The following is a 21524-nucleotide window of genomic DNA, read 5'->3' on the forward strand; positions in this document are numbered from 1 at the left end:
AGCAAAATATTAAGTACTTACTCAAATAATTCTAGAATTTTACCATCTGTTATACTTTTTTCTGTACATTTTTGTCTGGTTGTATTATTTCATGAAAATGCAAGATAAGAAAAACTGAAAATTTTAAAATGGGATAAGATGCATTAGGCAATGCAAACAATCTAAAGCAGGGGTGGTAATATTAATATTAGTTAATTAGTTAAGTTAGAATTTTTAAATAAAATATAGGATATAATAAAATGCAAACAAGCCAAACTCACTAAGAATATGTGTATAGTCAACAAAAAGCATCTAATTGTAAACAGGAAACACTATTATGAACTCAAGAGGATTTTGACATAGTAAGGCTATGTTTGAAAATATTATATTAACTTCAGAATAAATAAATAATAATTAATATGAAAAACTTATATGTGCATACAATGTATACTTATGGTATCTGACATACATTTAGAGCCTCTAAGTCAAGAATATATCTTTATCTGTGAGAGATATAAATCCATTATGTCTTTAGTCACAAATAAAATATTAAAATGTTTTTAAACAGATCATTTATAATTCACATTCTCTAACTTAACCCAAGGAACCCAGTCAGGGCCAAGTTTTCAATTCTAATATAATAATTATTTCAAAACTACCATAAATGTTATATTTATTGAACTTTAAGTTTTTGTAGCAGTGTCACTTCTGGGACAATGGAACAAAATGGGTTAAATGAGAAATAAGTGACTTGATAATTATTTAATAATGATTACCTACCTGAAGTTAGGATAGCCTTTCTGCATGAAGCTTTGGATCAAAATAAAATCATAGAAACTGAGCTATACAAATGACAGTGTGAAGTACAGGATTTGCAAAAAGACAAAAACAAAATTGTGGAATATAACCAGAAGAAAAGATTGACATTTCAATGAAGAAATTTGACTTTCTTCTTGAGAAGTTAAAAATGATTCTTAAATGAATCAATAATGTAGGAAGAAAATAAATTAAAAAGCTGAGATATATAAAATAGAAACTTGTATAAAATAGAAACCTAAGTAAAATAACACAACTACATCAAAACTCAGATATATTTGAAGAAATAAACTCCCATAAGTCTAATTAAGAAATACAAAGAAGCAAAAATCCATCCAACTAGGATTTGAAAAAGAGACATACTCAGAGAGAGAATTAAAATAATTACATGGGAATTCTGCATTAATGTGTGGTAATTGACTTACAAACTCAAGGGAAATTGATAGTTTCTTAAAAAAACTGAATCACTATAATGGTGCACAGAAGTAAAGATATTCAAAGAACCAATAATCATAGAAGATATTTAAGAAGTGAAAAAATAATACACCTTTTTCAAAGACTTCAAGATAATAATTATGAACAAATCCATCTAAGCTTTAAAAAATTAATCTTAATTTTGGAATAAACTTTTCCAAAATGGTGAATAAAATGACAGTTCCAAAATTATATTACAAAACAGCCTTTCTTCATATGGATAATAGACAACAAAATCATAGACTACACACCAGCTCAAATTCTTCTAATTCTAATTGGCCTAATGGTGTAACATGTTAAATCACTGATGATTTTTTTTCCATTTTTATTTGTGCATTATAATTATACATAATGGGGGGTCTATCATTGCATATTCATACATTCATACATGCAAACATTATAATATATATTCAGTAAAAATCACTCCCCTGTATTTTCCCTATCCCTCCTCTCCTCCCTCCCCCTTCTCCTTTTCCTCTACTCTACTGATTTTCATGATTCCAAAGGAGTAAGGATTTATAAAAATCTTGATATATATTATTGAATTGCTTTATCAGCAATTTTATACAATAACTAAGCCTGTAGACCAATGAATGAAAAAAGCAAAACCTCTGCTCAGACACAATGATATTGAAATTGCTGCACTTGGGAGATCCAGACTTACATTTCAGTGGGTACTCATAAATTCCTTAATGATCCATTCAGGTAGCTTGTTAAAGTTTTAATTTATAGGAGGCACATAGGTGCTTCAAACAAGAAATTTTTGCATTCACTTTTGGGGAGCACGAGGGGAGGTGTATAGGTCACCCTGGGCTTACCTAGAAGCAGCCTATCTAACAACACTTAGGCTAAAGTGGCTTGGTCTATAGGTAATGCCATTTCAATAAAAAAGTGAAGCACTTAAAAATTAACAAAGGGATAATTTATCTTACTTTTTGTTTAAAGAATCTGGTTTTTTACATGGCCTACCAATACAGAACAGAATATTCTAGGGACCTGTTAGAATTGCCTGATATACTTAATTCTGGAAAGGCAGTGCCAGGCACTCATGGTTCCACTTGAGATTACAGAGACAGTCATAATCACAATGGAGTCACCCACTATCTATCAAATTGGCACTACAAATCCATGAAATGAATTTTGTGTTGCTTAAAATTCATATGATGATTTTATTTTGTTTTATTTTCATTATGATGGTAATCCCTTAGGAATATCATGTTCCTCAGGTAAAAAGACATTGCACTGTCTTGCAGTGATGAACTACAACTGAGCTATGCTTTTCATGGAAGAGGCATTACATTATTAGGAAACTGCTCAAGCTAGCAATATCAGATCCTTTGGGGAGGGGAGCAGAGGGGGCCTGGACATACACTAAGGAAAGCATCGTGTTTATTTCTCTTTCATTGCCAGGATTTTGATCATTACTTTTAGACAGGATGATTTGATGTCACATATGCTTGTAAACTTCTTTTTCCCTTTTTCAACAGTATGTTAGTTATTTTGAACCTCCAGCACAGGACCCTCTGTCAAATGCTCATATAATTATGTCCTATAGCCTCTGGAATGTAGATGTAAATAATATGAAATCTTCAGTATGAGAGGTTTGTCTGGTTATAGAACATATGACATGTTGACAAAATTTTGGAGGGGTGACATTTGGTACAAAAGTCAAAAACATTTTTAAAATTCTGCAAAAATGAATGTCTAAAGGCTTTTCCGTATACTCATTCATTTGGGAGAAGCCGCTTCTATGAGTCCTATTATTAGCGAATTAAAGAACAACTTGAGTATTCTTGTTTTCCTTTTCCATAGAGAGTGTCAAAAAAAAATATATATATAATGTACTCAAATGGGCTACACTTTTATTTTTTTCAAGGTGATGCTGGAACTTTCAAGAGCTCCTGACAGTTGAGACAAAGATCATAATGCTTAATAGCTATTCATCCTTTCCCAGGCTCCTAGTTCTATTATTGCATTCAGCTATAATATGGATTCACACACCAGACTGCAACCTTGGAAAATCGGGCAGTGCCTGTGCATCAGATCCAGAGATTTGGATTTTAATGTTTAGAGTCACTGAGATTTCTCATTCAAAAGTGAGTGATTCTCCCCCAAGGAGTTCATAACTTAGTAAGAAACAAACGTACCTAGTTCCTACTATATTATTTATTCAACTACCACCACCAATACTGTGCTTTTTATTAAGCAAGATAGTGTCTGTCCTATTAATATATGTGGGGTACATCAACATGGGGTAGAATATTTTCTCTATTTTGTGAAAGATAAGAATGAAATTCAGTGGACATTTGACATTCAGGCTAAACAGCATTGTTTTAGTTAGGTTTTTGCTGCTGTGACCAAAAGTCCTGACAAACACAATGAGAGGAGGAAAAGTTTATTTTGGGTTTACAATTTCAGAGGTCTCAGTCTACAGATGGCTGACTCCACTGCTCTGGGCCAGAGGTAAAGCAGAATGTCGTGTCATGGCAGAAGAATGTGGTGGAAGAAAGTGACTTAGAACATGGCACCAGGAAGGAGGGAAAGAGAGGGAAATGGGGTGGTGGGGAGAGGGGGAGAGAGGGGGGGAGGGGAGAGAGAGAGAGAGAGAGAGGAGAGAGAGAGAGATGAATTCCACTTGTCAGGGACAGGAATACATATTCCAAAGGCATGCCCCCAAGGACCCACCTTCTCCAGCCACACCCTACTCTCCCTCAGTTAACACTCAGGTAATCCCTATCTGGGGATTGATTCACTGATTAGGTTATGACACTCATATCCCAATTATTTCACCTCTACTCCTTCTTGCATTGTCTCACACATGAACTTTTAGGGGATGCTTCATATCTAAACCATAACAAGAATCCAAATACCTTGCCTATTTGGAGGAAATTCAATGATAAGTGAGAGATAAGGTACCCTAGTAGCCTGTTGGCAACAGATATTCCCTATCCCAATATGATGGTACTCAGTGTAGCACTTGACTTAAAGGAAAGGCTAAGCAGATGCTCCCACCCAGAACTTCCAAGGAATGGAATAAGAGCATGGGGTGTGTTGGAAATCACTAGCTATGGTGGAGACCATAGTCCATCAGGGCAGCAAATGCTTAACAGCAGAAGGACTGGTGTGATGCCCCCACACAACATTCTTTTGCCTTGCTCTCCCTGGTTTCTGGCAGAGTTTAGTTCTTCGTCTTCTGTTAAACCCATTTTAAATCCAGTTTTTGCTTGTTTGTTTGTTGTTGTTTTTGCTTAAAGTTAATCAAAGTGAGTTTCTATTATTCATCAAAACGAATTCTGAGTAGTATACAAAGCTTACAGAGGAAATTTAACTTGCAAATAGTAGAAATTTGGTTGAAACCCAATTTTATCTGATTCCAGTAAGAACTCATAAGCAGGGTCTGTCTTGCCCTTAACCAAGATGATTAAGACAACACCCCAACAAATCTCAGCCCTACCATCTGATCTATCATCACGTACTCCATGTATAAATAGGCTTCTTAGAGGACACCTGCCATATATTATGTGAGAGTCAGTTACTATTTTGGGTATTGGGATCCTACCCTGATTAAGAGGCTCTTTCATAGTCTACATCTGATGATGACATGTCACAAAGGAGAGTAATTTCAAAAACATCCAGCCACTAGCCATCCAGATGCTGCCTCTGACAAGGACATATGCAGGTGAGTTTTTCCTTTAATTCTGGCTTCCATATATTGTTGTGGGCTGGATTGCAGCTCAGGGCTGGGGCACTCATCTAGCTAAGCTGCTGCAAATTCCATTCTCAGCACTGTCAAAAAAAAAAAAAAAAGAAAAAGAAAAAAGCAAAAGACAGAAAAACGAAAAACAAAAATCAAAAACAAAAACAACAAAAAAAGAAAAACAACAGCAACATAAAATGATTGTTGTTAGCAATAGGCATCTGTGTCACCTGTTTGTGTTCTTCTAGAACACATAGCAGGTCTTGGGAAGAATGACAGGATGTGTTTCCACTTTAATGCAAACCTGCCATTTCTCTCTCAGTTACTAACATCAATCATACTTGAAAATCATTATTAAGTCATGCTGCAATCTTCACCTGCCCAGATTAAAGAACCCATTTTCTCTAACCTTTTCCTCAGAGGAATGACCTCATGGACCTTTCATCATTTTCACTCTTCTTTCCCAAGCTCTCTTCACCTGTCACAAGACCTTGTATGAATAGAAATGATAAAGAATGTGTAGAAGCCTTTCACAAACCTGTCTTTGTGGGCTTGCCCTATAGGCTCCTTGAATCAGGGCAGACTGCATCTGGGAAGCATTCACATTAGAGGAACATGATTTAATATTTCATATATAGCTGGATTCAGATTTAAATTCTATTTATTGAGCACCTACTATATGCTAGGCAGATTCCAGAATTTCATGCTACTTCACTGAATGTTTATAATGGTCCTTGGAGGATATCATTGTAAATTTGCATTTTATTGAGGAAAAAAAAAAAACTGATGCTAAGTTTTTTTAATGGGGACTGGGCAAGACCATATAAATATATCTGGGGGTCAGGAAAGAAGCTCTGAGGAAGATGTAAAAGGCAAAACAGTAAAAATTAATTCACAGGATCTTTCCCCAACCATTCAGTTCACCCTGCTTGATTTAAGGAAAAACTAAAATCAAGATTTCTGAGGGGAACAGAATGCCATACCACGGGCTGAGTAGTTTATTCCGCTTTCCCAGTAGGGGATGTTTATATACTAATGAACAAACAGTGTGGGGAGTGGGGGAAGAGCCATCTCCTTCCCACTACCTACAAAGAAGATCTTAAATAAGTATTCATTGCAGAGAAGTCCAGTTAGTTTCTAGTAGCCAGAGAGATCTGAAAACTATTTTAACTCAGAGAAGGATATCTGCCCAGGATATTTTGTCAGAGAAGTGTGACAATTTAGCACGTCTGTGGCTGACATTGTCAAGCCAAATGGACAGCCTAATAGCTTCACTTACAAACGAATCTGTCTGTGTGACAGTCAGGTCCTTCTCAGACAGAAAATTGTCCTTCTTCCCTGCCCTGTTTGACCAAATCCTGCAGTTACAATTTCTCAATCCACTGATTTGCATTTCTGTCTGAATGGGATCAAGGAGACAATTTGGGGGAATAGCAGCCCTGATGGTGGAATGGTTAAACAAAACTATCTCCTGGGCTTGCTCATGATAGCTTAAAGTTTGTTAATTCCAAAGCTAAGAACAAAAGCATCAGGAAAACGTCTCATTATACTTCAGAAAGGGAAGGAATTCTGCTGCCAATCATTAGGCACTTATTGTATTCCAAAGTCTCCTAATTACATTTTGGAGACAGGTAAAAATAATAAAGGATTTTTTTAAAAAGTTTCAGACCGATTATAATTATAATGTTTAAACATGAGTCCTATTTGCTTCTACACAAGACTAAAGAGCTTCACAAGGCAAAGTAGAGTCAGGGGTGGGAAATTGGGAAAGAATCATAGAACTCACAGCATACAAGAAAAACTTGAATGAATCAGAGGTGTTTACCTGGAAAAAAAGAAGACTTGACCATGAGAAGTATAATAGTGCAAAAGTATAAGAAAGATTATAATATTATAATTTTTTTCCAATCAAAATCAATACCCACAATATCAACATATTGTCATTAACAAAGTTGTTGGTAACTATTAGTCATTTTCTCATCAATGTGACCAAAATACTTCACATAAACAACTTAAAGAAGGAAAGATTTATTTTAACTTGTGGCTCCAGAGGTTTCTGTCCATGTTCTGCTGGCTCCATTGCTTTAGGCCCAAAGGGAAGTAGAACACACTCGTGGAAAGGTGTGGCAGTGTAAAGCTGTTCAGCTCTGGTAGCCAGGAAAGGAAGAGGGGAAAGGGGACATGAAGGAGTTGGAGTCCCCAAGGGAACACCTTAAGAGAACTATTCCTTCAACTAGGTTTCATTTCCTATAGTTACCATCACCTCTGTATAGCCCATTCCGATGATGAATTCATTAGTAGATTAATCCACCAATAAAATCAGTGTCCTCATGATTCAATTTCTTCCCCAAAGCCCCACTGTTGAAAACTGCTGCATTGGAGACTGTTACTAGGGCTTGGATGAGTGGTATCTCTCAAAAGCTCATGTGTGAAACAATGCAAAGAACATTCAGAGGAGAAAGGATTGGGTTCTGAGAGCCTTAACCCCATCAGTGAAGTAATCCCCTGATAGGGATTAACTGAGTGTTAACTGAAGGTGGGTAGGGTGTGGCTGGAAGAGGGAGGAATCTGGGGCATGCCTTTGTTGTACATGTTTGTGAGCTGGAGTTTAGTCTCTTTCTGCTGTCTGATCATCATGTGAGCTGATTCCCTCCACCACAGTCTTCTGCTATCATGTTCAGCCTCACTCAGATTCCTGAGGAATGGAGCTTGCTGTCTATGGGCTTGAGATCTCTGAAATTGTGAGCCTCCAAATAAATTTCTCCTTCTCTATGATTTTCAGGAAAGATCTTTTAGTCACAGCAGCAAAAAAAGCTAACTAAAACAGAGACCAAATCTTAAGCACATAAGCCTTAGGAGGACATTCTAGATCCAAACCACAACAATAACAGTCCTTGTGAGAAATAATATTTCTTGTGGTCCATCCAGTCTATTTCCAGGTGTGGCTTCCTGGTTGATCGACCAAAGGGACAGAAACAAATTAAAGAACCCTAAATCACACAGTGAACAAGTGCTTCTTAACTGATGTCTCTTCATTTTTCTTTAAAAGAACATCTCAGTTCCCTAATACTTCCTAATAATTGTGATATAAACACAGAAAGAAGTTTCATTTCAGTAGGAATCAAGAGAACATAGCACAAATTAATAAAGTTTTGGTTTCTATGACATTATTTTACAGAATGCCCTCCAATTTAAGACAAGTGATAATGGTTGTCCATTTCTGATAGGGACAACAATTATCTTTATTAAGCAAATGAAGAAGAGTTTAATTGAAGATGAATTATAAACAATTCACTGTAGAAGCACAACTCAAATCATATCAATACAGCAACATTTGAAGGTATCATTTGAATGAGTTGATTAAAAATGCTTGAGGAGTTGATAAGATAGCTTCATGCAAATGGAGATTTTCAAGTTGTGACTTGATAACCATTTGGCATGATATTGTAGAGTAATTTTTACACTGAAGAGAGGCCAGGACTCAATGATTTCTTGTGGATTTTTTACCTTAAAATTTGTGAGTCTTTGCACAATTTGGTTTATGTGGTAATGTGTTGCATGATAATATTCTGGTTGATAAGATAATGCATATCCAATGGTAATCCCATGAGGTAATAATGAAAAAAATATTCCTGTCACCTTGTGATATCATAGCTATTCTAATATCTGAGCACAACATATTACTCATGTGTTTGTGGTAATGCCAGTTATAAGTATAAAACAAACCTACTATACTACCAGTCATGTGAAAGTTATAGCACCTACAATTGTGAGCAGTACATAATAATTGACAATGAAATAACTATGTTCCTGGCTTATACATTCACTATACATTTTATACTATACATTTTATCATCATAGTAGAGAGTACTTACACATTATTATGGTTTAGATGTGAGATGTCCCCAAAAAAACTCATGTGTGAGACAATATAAGAAAATGTGGAGGCCAAATGATTGGGTTATGGGAACGTTAACCTAATCAGTATGTTAATCCCCTGATAAGGATTAACTGAGTGATAACTGTAGGCAGGTAAGGTGTAGCTGGAAGAGGTGAGTCCTGGGTGTTTGCCTTTGAGGAATCTCTGACCAATGGAATCTCTCTCTCTGCTTCCTCATGCCATGTCCTGAGCTATATTCTTCCACCATACTCATCCTCCATGATATTCTGTCTCATCTGGGGTCCTCAATGAAGTTGGCCATCTATGGACAAAGACCTTCAAAATGTGAGCCCCCAAATAAACTTTTTCCTCCTTCAATGTTCTTTTCAGGTCTTTTGGTTACATCAGTGAAAAAACTGATGAAAATACTTATTAAAAAGTAAGTTTATTGTGAATAGTATGCTGTTTTTTGCTGGCAGCAGCCTCCTATATCTATGTCTTTTTTTTTTTTTTTTTTTTTTTTTTTTTTTTTTTGGAGTCACATGGCATGATCACCCGAAGCCATTTTTTCCACAGGGATAAAATTGTCTAATAATACATTTCTTGAAACACATTCACAATGTATGGCTATCTCTATTACTTGACTTTTGTTCTTATAATAAGCACATCTGACGTTTTCCAATGAATTACAACAACAAATATTTGTTTCCTACAAGTCAGGTCAAGTGCTCCTCCAGGTGCACTAAGAAAGCAACCCTTTGTAAAATATGCTAAAGCATTAGGGGGCCATATAATTCAAAACTTCTACTGGATGCAACCTTATATCTTGTTTGCTCACAGGCTAGTAGCCGCAGCAAGTCATATGATCAAGTCTTGCCAATGGTGTCTACATGAGGTTCAGTGAGTCACATGACAAAAAATGTGGATGAATAATTCACTCACAGGATGAGAAGGAAAAAGAGAACTAGGGACAACATCAAATTTACAACATAACTATGAATGGGGACATGTGGATCATAATTAAAATTTCCCAGCAGGATGCAACTTCAGACATCAATACTTCCAATTAAAATGACACTGAGATATGGCTCTGTCATGTCTCCACATAATTGAAAAAAATAGACAAAATAAATAGAAGCATTTTCAAGGAAGTTCTGTTATAACAAATGTTAACATGAGGCAAAGGAAAAATTTAGGGCATTAAGGTAGATTTTGTTTTTATCTTTTTTTTCCACTTTTATTCTCTTATATGAGCATGTAAGGCTCCTAGAAATATAAGAAAGAGCATGAAGACTCACTACTGAGTTATGCGTAACACTGAGAAAGATCACTTTTCACTGTTGTTCTCTAAGATGCCTTCCAGTTCTAATATGCATTGAACTGAGACAAAAGCTGCAACTAAAGCTTTGTCAAATAACCAGAGAAAGAGAGAGAGAGAAAACCATTGCTAATATTATTTGTACTAGCAAAAGTTAATAGATTATGTACCTTAATTAATAATTATATTGTAATAGAACCTCTATAATTACTGTGCAGAAGATAACAACCCAGATTGGGTTTTATTGAAATAGAAAGTGAGAAAAACAAATACCTGATCATAACGAGAATTTTGTAGAAGAAAGATATTGCATATGTCAAAGTCCTCTACAATGCAAAGGAGACATTTAATACACCATGTTACACAGAAATATTTTGGTGTAGTGAAGGGGCAGGGGTTTTAAAAAAATCTGTTTAATTTCTAGCTGCTTCAGTTATAGGGATAGCAATCTTTCATAAGTTTTTGAATTTCTTTTGACTGTTATTTTGTCCATTTTATGTTGTTATAACAAAATACTCTAGACTGAGTAATTTATAAAGCAAAATCATTTCTTTGGTCTGAAGGCTAGGAAGTAAAAAGTCAAGGGGCCTGCATCTGATGAAGGCCCTTCTTGCTGTATCACCCCTCAGTAGAAGATAAAAGGGTAAACAGATGGCACTATGACAACAACACTAAACCATACAGGGGACTGACAGTAACCCTCTTCTTGTTAGTCCCTACTGCCCAACACTGTCACATTGAGAATTAAGTCTCCATCACATGTACTGTGAGGGTCAGATTCAAACCACAGCAACACAGTATGGTTCCTCTGTAAATAGGGACAATAATACTACCTCTATTTTACAAACTTAATTCAATGCTTATTATGTGCTGGACATTGTTCTAAGCTTTAGGAATTCAACAACAAATAAGGTTAAAGTCCCTATTCTCTTAATGTTTACCTCCTAGAAAGGAACATAGACAATAAATTAGCAAATTAATAAATGCCATAGTATCAGAGGGTATTAAGTGGGATAAAGAAAATTAATTTGAGATAGAGCAGGCAAGACCAGTTGTAGTAGCTGTGTGTCTTAGGGAGGTCAGGGAAGAACTCCATGAGATAGAACTAGGTGAAGTGGGTGTGGGAAGGCACTCACTCTCGGCAGATGTACAAAAACTTCAAGAAAGGGAAAAACATGTTCAGCAACGAGGGTTAATATGGGTTAAAGCAATTTAAGGGAATGTAGGAGATGAGTAAGGAAAGAGGGAAACAGGCAGAGGCTACATCATGAAGAATCTCACAGGCCCAGGGTGAGATTGTGTTCAGCGTGAGCCAGGAAGACAGTTTTGTATAGAAGAAATATCTTAGAAATAGGTCATGGTATATATAATATTGTTCCAAAAATATTAAAATTTCCTTCCTAACATTTTCCCTCTCGTGATAAAGTGAGCACTCACTAAGAATACCTGAATAGACCCTTTGAAGGATGAAGCTCTTGGAACAGAGGCTTGTGGGATTTTTGAGGAATATATTGTTTCTGCTTGGTACAAAGTATATTAAATACTGCCCCATGTAAAAACTCATACCTATGCCCTTAGTCCTTTGCTAAAATGCTGATTGGGTGCTTGTAAGTTGTGGGCCTACAATATCCATATTCTGCTTCAAATTTAATTGTTTCTAGTAAGATTTATTCAAGGGAATGCCAAATTATCTCTGAGGAGAGTTAACTCTTTAATCAGAGGAATGCTGAAAATCTCCCTCTCTTCTCTGAAACAGAAACAAGGACTGTGATAATCTAAAACTGCACATGTGGAATTAAGGTCATATCTCAGAAATTTCTCATTAAAGTGTGAACAAGTAATCTCTACATGAATGATATAAAGAGAGATGATACTTTTGTTTTGGACAAATTAGCAATTTGCCAGTTGGTCACCTAGATGGCCCTGAAGATCTGTCCAACCACTAATGAATAGTTTGATTTGGGAAAAAACAAAAAAACAAACAAACAAAACAAAAAAATTGAAACCAAAAAAAAAAAAAAAAAAACACTTGGAAAAAGAATCTGAGGAAGTTGGGATTGAAGTCCAGAGGCTTTCAGAAACAAACAAGGGAAGTAATGGAAACAGGATTTTCTGGTTTTCATCTGCCTCGAGTTCTCCCACCTACAGTGCAGCTTCTCCCCTCACCTGGGGTCTAGTTCCAATGCTTCCATGGTTCCTGAACCCCTCCTTGACTCCCAGCAGGGAGCATTCTCTCTTCAGTAGGCTGGCATGTGCCTTTCTGGTGGTACTCAGTGCTTCTTAACTTAGATTTTATTTACCTTTCTCTCTACATGTCTTGTTTCCTCTGGTATTCTAAAATAGTTTCACACTGAGGCTAAATCCGATTAATCTTTGTGTTCTCCGTCTTTAAACCTGGGAGCTTTACATAGTTTCTAACAACTCTGTAATCACATAGATGAATTAAATGGAAGAAAAAGAAGTAAAGGAAAAAGGAAGGAAGAGAGGGAGAGGAGGAGGAAGGAAACTGGTAGAACATTTTCTATTTGATTGTTTTGTTTTGCGGATACTCCTGTTATCTATCAAGAAGAGCTTTCTTTCTTTCTTTCTTTTTTTTTTTTTTTAATGCATTACAGGAGACTGAACCCAGGGTCTCATGCATGCTAGGCGAGCACTCTGCCACTGATGTACAGTCCCAGCCTCAGATTTGTCTTTTTTTTCCTGTTTAACTGCTTCCTGAATATCAACCCACCTGATCTGATTCAAATACTGCACTGATCCTTCTCTCTCTCGCAATAGCATTAGATAACAAGGCGTGTAACAAGTCGAGGGAGTTTTATTTTCTAAGAGTATATGCTCTCAATTGTTAACTGCAAACCTGGCAGAGGGTAAAGGCCAGGAAGTGATTTATGACTCAATAACAATCCAAAGAGTAATGTGCTTAGTGGCAAGAGTTAAAAAAATGTTGTAATGCTCCAAATCTCTAAAGTTCAACAATTTAGGTTAAGGGAAAGTAAGTCATATTGATAAGCAGACAGCATCTCAGGTATCAGGAAGTATAATCAAACCTGTGATGAACTAAGCTGGAGGCACATCAGTAGAGATGAGTGAATTAAATTTTTCTAGAGAGTGGAGGTGTTTTCTGAACAGTGAGCATAGCTGGACAGAGAAGTTAAAAAAAAAAAAAAAAGGAAAGAGTGAACCTTGTGTTTGGTTCAGGAACTCAGACAGCTCAACGGTCATCAGGATAAATAGTCATTCTTTTTCCTCTTTGACTCTAATGCTAAAGTTACTCCTGAAATTGAACTCAACTGAACTCCACAGTCTCCCAGAACAGGCAAAAATAAATGTCTTTAACTTTGTTTCTTTTCGTATTTGCTGACCAGAGTCAACATAGGCTTTTAAAATGAAGAAAAAAAAATAATACTTTACAATTCATTTGCAGCTTTACAGACTCAGAAGCCTATACCAACCAGTTTTTCACATGTGTGTGCATGAATGTGTCTGCCTGTGTGTGTGTTGGTCCTATGAACTGATGAAAAGTAGGAACTTAAAAGTCATAAAGGGTAGATTTAGTATTTCACATTTGTCTCTTAACAGCTGTTGACCCTGGATGTGTCTTAAACACTTAAAGTTCCTTATTATTGAAAGTGATGAGAAATGTAAAATGTTCATCCTAGGAAGCAACTAATAAATGTTGGCTACTATAATATTGTTATGTCACACTTACTTTATCTTTGCAAATGTTTTCAGTTCTTCAAATTGTCTGTCATGTAAGTGTAATATGTGTTGCTGACATTTATTTACTAAGATTTTTAGTTCACAAACTAGGAAATATCCCATTAGATTTGGGAAATTCAAGGATACATCAGAAAGGAAAGCAGATCAAAATAGTCTTATTAATGAGTACTCTAGTGGTCAAGATTGAAGATGTGACAAGACTGATCATTTCATTTTGGGCTCAATTTTATTTGTATCCCCCAGCTACTTTCCCTTACCCTCTTAAATTTATTTCCAAGCATATAATCTTTTCTCAAACAAAGAGAAAGAGGGCATTGAATAGATGGCCAAAGGGTGAGTGAAACACGGTGTGATCCATGTGTGGGGCCATTTTTCCTTGAAGTTTTCCTGACTGCAATGTTTATCAAATCTTGCAAATAGCAAGGAGGTACATCTGAGAATTACTTCTCCCAAGGCTTTGTAAACTTAAACAGACTTACTCTGGTCTGTTTAGGTATAATCCTTCCAACATAGGACAAGGAGGTTTGATGATGATACTTGCAAGTGATTTTTATGTACTGGAATATGCTAAAGAGTTCTCATTCATGGTCGTGTTAGTTTTTCACAACAACCGTGGTGAACATACTCCTACTTTTATCATTATACAAATGAGAGCCTTGATGCTCTGAGAGTTTGAATCTTTTGTCAAGGTGACACAGCAGTAATTACTGGTGTAGGACCTGAATGCTAGAATTAGAATTCCCAACTACAGTATGGAGCAATCTGAGAATCAGGACGCTTCACCCACTCTGTCCTGGAAATCTACTCTGTGGATCTCTGGGTCAGCAGCTAACAAAGTTAGGGTGAAAAGCATGTCTCCAGACTTTGAGGAGTTCTCAGCCTAGTGCAGAAGAGAAACACTTAAATAACTATCAGTGCAATGTGGTATGCTCTGATCATGAAGATGCCTTAGACTACAAAGAAAAGATACAGAATAGGAGACCAACACTAACCTAGAGCTAGCAAGGAAGTGTCCCAGAAGGGGTGATGTTAGAACCAAGCCTGAAAAGAGCAGAGAAAAAGACAAATATTTATCAGACCATTTAAAAAGATGAGGACAAAAGTATGAAGTGTATCAGAAGACATGTGTGTACAGTAAAATAGAAATTTTAAAGGTAAGAGAATTCAAGAAATGAGACTGGAGAAGCAGCAAAGAAGATCAGAAATAACCTAAGATATTTATACTTCAGTCTGAGCAAAGGGAGCTATTGAGGCTTTTAATCAAGAAAGTGATGTGATCATATTTGAATTATAGATGTATTTTTCTGAAACAGTGTGGGTACTTAGTATGATTACTTTGTACCAACTTTATCAACCTGGTCATGTTGCTTCATACAACTTTACCTCAATTCTTAAAGTGGAAATAAATATAGTCCCTACCTTTTAAGGCCATGCTGTGAATTAAAGGAGTTCACAATGTAAAACACATATGCAAGTTGCTAGCAGAGAGGCATCCCTCAATAACTGTTAGGTATAGCTTCTTTGATATGAGTGACATTTGGAAAGGGGATGGTGGTGGTGGTAATAGTAACAATAATAAGGTTAATACAACTACACTGTATATGTGCAACAGTTCAAAACTTACAAATTTTGAATACATAGTATTTCATTTAATACTAACATATGGATATTATCCCTATTTCCATACATGCACAGATGAAGGATCAGAGATTATGGAGATTTTGAAGTACAAGAACTGGAATTTCAACTAAATTTTCTAATTCTAACTCTAGTACTATCTCCTCTTCCCACAGCTGCCTCTCAAACTGTCCAAAATTTCAGATAATCCTCCTGGTTTTCCATAGAAAAAACTAAACACCCATAGCATGCATACCCAGGCTTTGTTCCACCAACTGCCCTAGTTTCTATATAAAAAAATCCTAACACCCCACAATGCATCATCCGTGTTCTAATCTTGTTGAGAGAGGAAATTTGAAAACAGATGAATTTAACCAGTGAGCAGTCATGTTTTAACACTGAGAATTCAACAGAGTACCAAAGTAGCCTGCCTCTCCTACAAAAGTCCAGGGGAATGGAGGGCATGGCTGAATGCTTACCAATACAGGACTCCCCGGACAGCGAATAGGTCCCATCGTCATGGAAACCGCTTCTGCACTCACAATGGTACCACCCTGGCAGGTTAACGCAGCGGGAATGGTTGTGGCACTCAATGATCCCCTCTGTACATTCATCAATATCTGCCTCAGAAAAAACACAAGCCCACCAGGACATTAATGTCTTTTGAGACTAACCTTTTTAGTAAATACTCCAAACATGCTCATGTCAAAATATCAACTGTAATTGGTTATTCACCTGAAATGGAAGTTATAGGAAGAACCAAAGTTGATTTTTTCTAGAATCATACACACACACACACACACACACACACACACACAAATTGAAAGCGTCATTCATAGATGGCTTTCTCACTCTTTGGACAATGAACAAAACCTTGTAGTCATGAAGACACTCCTTACCTCCTTATTAAAAATGCTGTGGCATCTGGACAACCAAAATCTAAATTCAGGACACTTGGTACCAATTTAATATTGGTGTGTATCATTTTTCTTGGATTAAGCATTCCTAAATCAGTAATTTCAGATATTACTTTGTGTTCTTTGAAGATACTTATGAAAGAAAAAAATATATACATATATATCTATATATACAATGTGCAAAACTATGAAAAAAGAATAACATGGAGGTTTTTTTTTTTTTTTTTCAAATACACTTGGCTAGTGAATGCTTTTTGTTGGAATACATTTGACGTCTTAAGAAACTAGTGTTCTTGAAACAGTTTGGGAACTATGCTTCTAATTTATTTAAAACTGCTGATTCACTATGCTAGTCAATCAAAGGTCTTCATTCTTCACTTATTGCTGATGAAAAAACATCTCCAGAGCTTTGTTTTCTCTCTCTGATCTGGTTCTTTAGAATTACCACATATCTGAATCATACATAGATTTTCTAGCCCAAAGAGTTGCCTCTGGGCTGAAATTTTTTGACTCCATTGCAGAAAGAAGAGTTACTGATTGTTATACCAGGGTGAGCTCATTCTTACAGAATTTTTCCATGTAATTATTTCTTGGAATGTAGCCACTGCTGGCTAGGAATCTTCTCCTGTTTCTCTTGGAAATATCTGAACTATGGCATATATGAATGGAAAGTTAATTAACATTGGAATATAACACATAATTAATAAATGTACTGTGGGATCTCTTTCAACAGGGCCCTGCTGTGGTTATCAGCTCAGAGGCAATTAGTTATCAGGGGCCTATTACCCTGACATGTACTGAGTTGTACACTGAGCTGTAAATTTAGTTTGAAAACTGACACTCATCTGATGAGAGCATCAGAGAGAAAAGGCACAGTTCCTTATACTGGACTACTCCAGTTTTTTCCTTTTACAATTGACTGCCATCTTCTTCCACTATGGTGTTCAGTTTACATAGTCCTTTCACACATAGCATCCCTCAGGTTTCCAAAAGCCATCAGTACCTACCCAATGTTTCTATGGCACTTTAGGATATTGCAGTCAGATTATGTGTGCATTTAACATGAATCCCAAGAAAATTAATTCCCATCAAATTTAGATTGTCATTTCTTAAATTTTACAGCCATAGGTTCTCTGAAACATAACTGGGATCACTAAACTTTTCAAAAATTGAAGTGGGATGTGAGTGGGGGCTGTAGCTCAGAGAGAACAAAAGGGCTTCACCTGTGTTAGTCTCTAAAAGCATTCTGAATACAAGGAAATAAGAGATACAAACATAAGCAGAAGACTGATTTTCAGAGATGACTTCTCTTTTAGGCTGTAAGATAACTATATCATGGAATGGTAACAAATTCGACATCCAATATTTATACAGCTCTCAGAAAAGTTTCATGATCCCCCACAGACCCCATCATATTTAGGCTGCCAACAACATTATAGGTAGCAATCACCTAATTATGTTTAGTGTCTGGGAAATCAGTAGATATAAAAGAAAATGCATCTCAAATAGCAAAAGCAATCATATGACCTGGCTTGCCTAGGAAAATCCTAGCTGTGCTTAACTGCCCTCTACTTCCAAAACCAACACAGTTTGGAGCATAAATTATCAGATCATCTTACGTGTAATTCCATTCTAAATCCAACAGGAAATTTTTAGAAAGAGTAGGCATGATGAATGATGCGTATTTTCTCAATTCATAGATATTTCTTTCCCAAAATTAAATGATGAGATTAATGAGTTTCCGTGATCCGCAGGACTGAAATCACTGTATACGATAGGGGACTTTTGTAGCCAGAGAAGAGAATCAGACAATTTTGCATCTACTACTTCCCCAGAGACACAAGGACATCCCTGGCTTACACTGGAAAATGACAAAAGTAGTGAAGATGGCCTAGCTTGGGAACTGCACTTCCCACAGCAGATTCTGGGAACTTACTGGGAAAAACCAGAGTTCATCACATACTGGCACCTGGTAACAAGGCTGCACATTTCCATTCTCTGTGAAAGATTTGCAATAAAAGGCAGAAAATTCGTTTTATATGCAACCACACTACACATGATAGGCAATCATCACGTTCATAAAACTGGCTTGCTCTTCTATATAGTCAAAACAGTATTAAATGAAACTACCACAGACCCAAGCAGGAAAACACTTGCAGGTTTTTCAGCCACACACCGAGGACTTCAAAAATTTTAAATGATGGTTTCTCCCCAAGCTGGGTTGTGGCTGCCTTTGTTCTCAAAGATTTGTTTCTCCCAGTCAGCATTTGCTACCAGCGAAAAAAAACAGATGCTCTGGGAATGGGGTCCCTGTGAGTGCACTATGGAATTCGACTCTCTTGCCCAAGGAATTCTGGCAAATCACAGTGAGCCTGGCTGCCCCTCACCATGTGTTAGCCATCCCAAAAGAAACAAAAAATTCTTTTCTCTTATACCAAGTCCTGGGATTTTTGTTTAAATTTCAGTTTAACCCAGCACTGACCTAGAAATGTAATAGAGGAAACAAGAGATGCAGAGGGATTCTTGAGATTGCAACTGGTAGTGTTCATTTTTGTATCCTATCACCAAGTGTCAACTACACAATAACAAATATTATTGCCCAGGACACACAGCTGAACCACGATGAAAACTGGTCCAAAACCAGCTGAGTCTGAGCCTGCATTTATTACTATCCTGTCATATCCCTTTACTGGTGAATCAAGAAAGGATGGTTTACATAAAGGCAATGCATTTATTCAATTTTCTAAATACTTTTGAGCTAAATATACGTGTAAGTAAGGATTTTTTTGTGCTGTGGTGGAATCAAAGATGAATACGTCGTGATTGCTGAAATCTAGGAGTTCACAATCAAGGAAAAGAGGTATATATTATTCATCCTTCAAACCTCAACCAGTATCTCCCTTTCCAATCCTTCTTTCCCTAGTGGCTTGGCACTTCTACACACATATATTTGGCACATATCTAAATTTATCACCGATATTTCTTTTTTGTGTCCATCATCCAAATGAAAGTTTTCCACAAACAGAAGTGGACTATCATTCAGGTTTACGTTTCTAGTGATAGCAACTCAGTGGCAAGCAATGGAAAAGGGCCCAATAAAAGTTTTTTAGGATTGAATGAATGAATAAACTAAATGACTAACAAACTGGGTAAAAAGAAGAATGAGCAAGTGCTGCAACAGAAATTCAAAATCGTACAAGATCCCCTGCTGTTTTCGAATCATAAGGATACAATGTCAATTCATAAAACTAAATATAATGGGGTTATACTTAAGTTATTGATCTCTAAAAGACATAATGTAGTTCTATTTAATACTTTGCTTCTAGCTCTACGTTTTCCAGATTTTAAGGAGGCAAAATAGATAACAAAGAGACATCTATAATTGCCTTCAATGAACATTCCTACCTGCACCATGAGTTTTCTGCTTACAATTAGAAATACATGAATACCTAAGGTCGTTGGTAAGATGTACTAAGCAACGTGTTACTCTTATTAGGAATGTATAGTGAATTTTCTAAGGAAGCCATTTACACACAAATACTTGAATACAAGTATACTTGAATGGATGAATCTCTTCTGTCATCTAATCTTCTCCTTACTGAATTTTCTACCTGAAAATGTATGAAATTAATAGTCTTTTTCTTAAAGTTTTTTTTTTTTTCAAAAAGAGATGATTTTATATTTCATATTAATTGGTTAAAGCTTAAAGCAGTGGCTACATTTGCAGTTGGATTGCATCTTTTGAAGGGTCATATAGAGTGATAGCAAAAGCTTTCATATTTTCATTCATTTGACAAAAGTTTATTGAGCACCCACCATGTTCTAAGCATTGTAATACATGCTCTTACAGAGATGAAAAGACAAGGTCTTTACCTTCAAGATACAAAGAGTCTGTTAGGGACAACTGCAACAAAAATAAATTAATAAATAACTATAGCTAAGAACACATACTTTGGTGGCTGAGGTTGTAGCTCAGTGGTAGAGTGTTTGCCTAGCACGTATGAGGTGCTGGCTTTGATCCTCAGCACCACATAAAAATAAATAAATAAAATAAAGGTATTGTGTCCATCTACAACTGAAAAAAAATTTTAAAAGAGAACACATACTTTGCAGTCAAACAAAACTTAAATAGCATCTATAAATCTATACTATATAACCCCTAAAAATTTAAATTATCCCCCCAACAAAGTCTCATAAATTTAAGGAAATGGAATTAGCATCAGAAATTTCTACAAGTATAACAAACACAAATCTTGGTTGTTATCTCATATTTACTAAGTGCCGGGATTGTTATCAGTGCAGAGACCCATTGGCTAAAAAAGTCTAGCTCTCCCATCTCTACTTTTTGGGGCCCCAAAGTTGTGTCTTGGACATGCCCCCTTTGCACTTAGGTGAGGCCATGTGAATGAGCTGTAGTTTAAGAGCAAGAAGTAATGGAATTTCAATATGACCCATGACATGCCCTATATTAGCCTCCATGATATTTTCACCTGCTCATTGGAGGCCAATATCCAGGGAAATCTTAGAAAGCACATGTTGAAAAAGGTAGAGCCTTTGTCTGGCTGGCTCCCTGAACAACCATGCAAAAGCAGTACTTCCACAGACCTGAAACTGTCATTAACTATTATATGAATTAAAATAATAATAATACATTTCTTCCCAGGCACAGTGGTGCATGCCTATAATCCTAGTTACTCAAGGGTCTGAGACAGGAGGAAACTAGTCTCGGCAATTTTGGTGAGATCCTGTCTCAAAAAATAAAAAAAGGGCTGGTGATATATCTCAGTGATTAAGTACACCTGGGCTGAATCCTTAGTACTACAAAAAGAAGAAAAAGAAACAAAAAGAAAAAAGAAATATGTTTCTTTGTTTTGTTTTGTTTGTACTTGGGATTGAATCCAGGGTACTTGGCCACTGAACCACATCCCCAAGCCTTTAATTTTTATTTTGAGATAGGGTCTCACTAACTTGCTGAGGCTGACTTTGAACTTGCAGTCCTCCTGCCTCAGCCTCTGGAGTCACTGGGATTGTAGGCAATCCCAGTATCAGGCCATTTCTGTGTTATTGAGCCATGACACAGTTTGGGGCTACTTTATTGTTACAACC

The 21524-nt window shown here is 36.4% G+C and overlaps 1 protein-coding gene across 2 annotated transcripts in view; it reads right to left on the reverse strand.

Annotated features, from left to right (window-relative positions):
- NELL1 (neural EGFL like 1) overlaps nt 1-21524 on the reverse strand; it is an 892614-nt gene that overhangs the window by 77898 nt on the left and 793192 nt on the right. The window contains exon 16 of one of the 2 annotated variants that reach the window (XM_079101835.1): nt 15981-16121. The exons of the other annotated variant lie outside the window; for it this stretch is intronic. Within the exon in view, the coding sequence (XP_078957961.1) occupies nt 15981-16121 (141 nt within the window). The remainder of the gene's footprint in view (nt 1-15980; nt 16122-21524) is intronic. 2 annotated transcript variants of the gene reach the window in all.

The sequence above is a fragment of the Sciurus vulgaris genome (genome assembly GCF_902686455.1).
Source record: "Sciurus vulgaris genome assembly, chromosome: 11".
NCBI classification, from domain to species: Eukaryota; Metazoa; Chordata; class Mammalia; order Rodentia; family Sciuridae; genus Sciurus; species Sciurus vulgaris.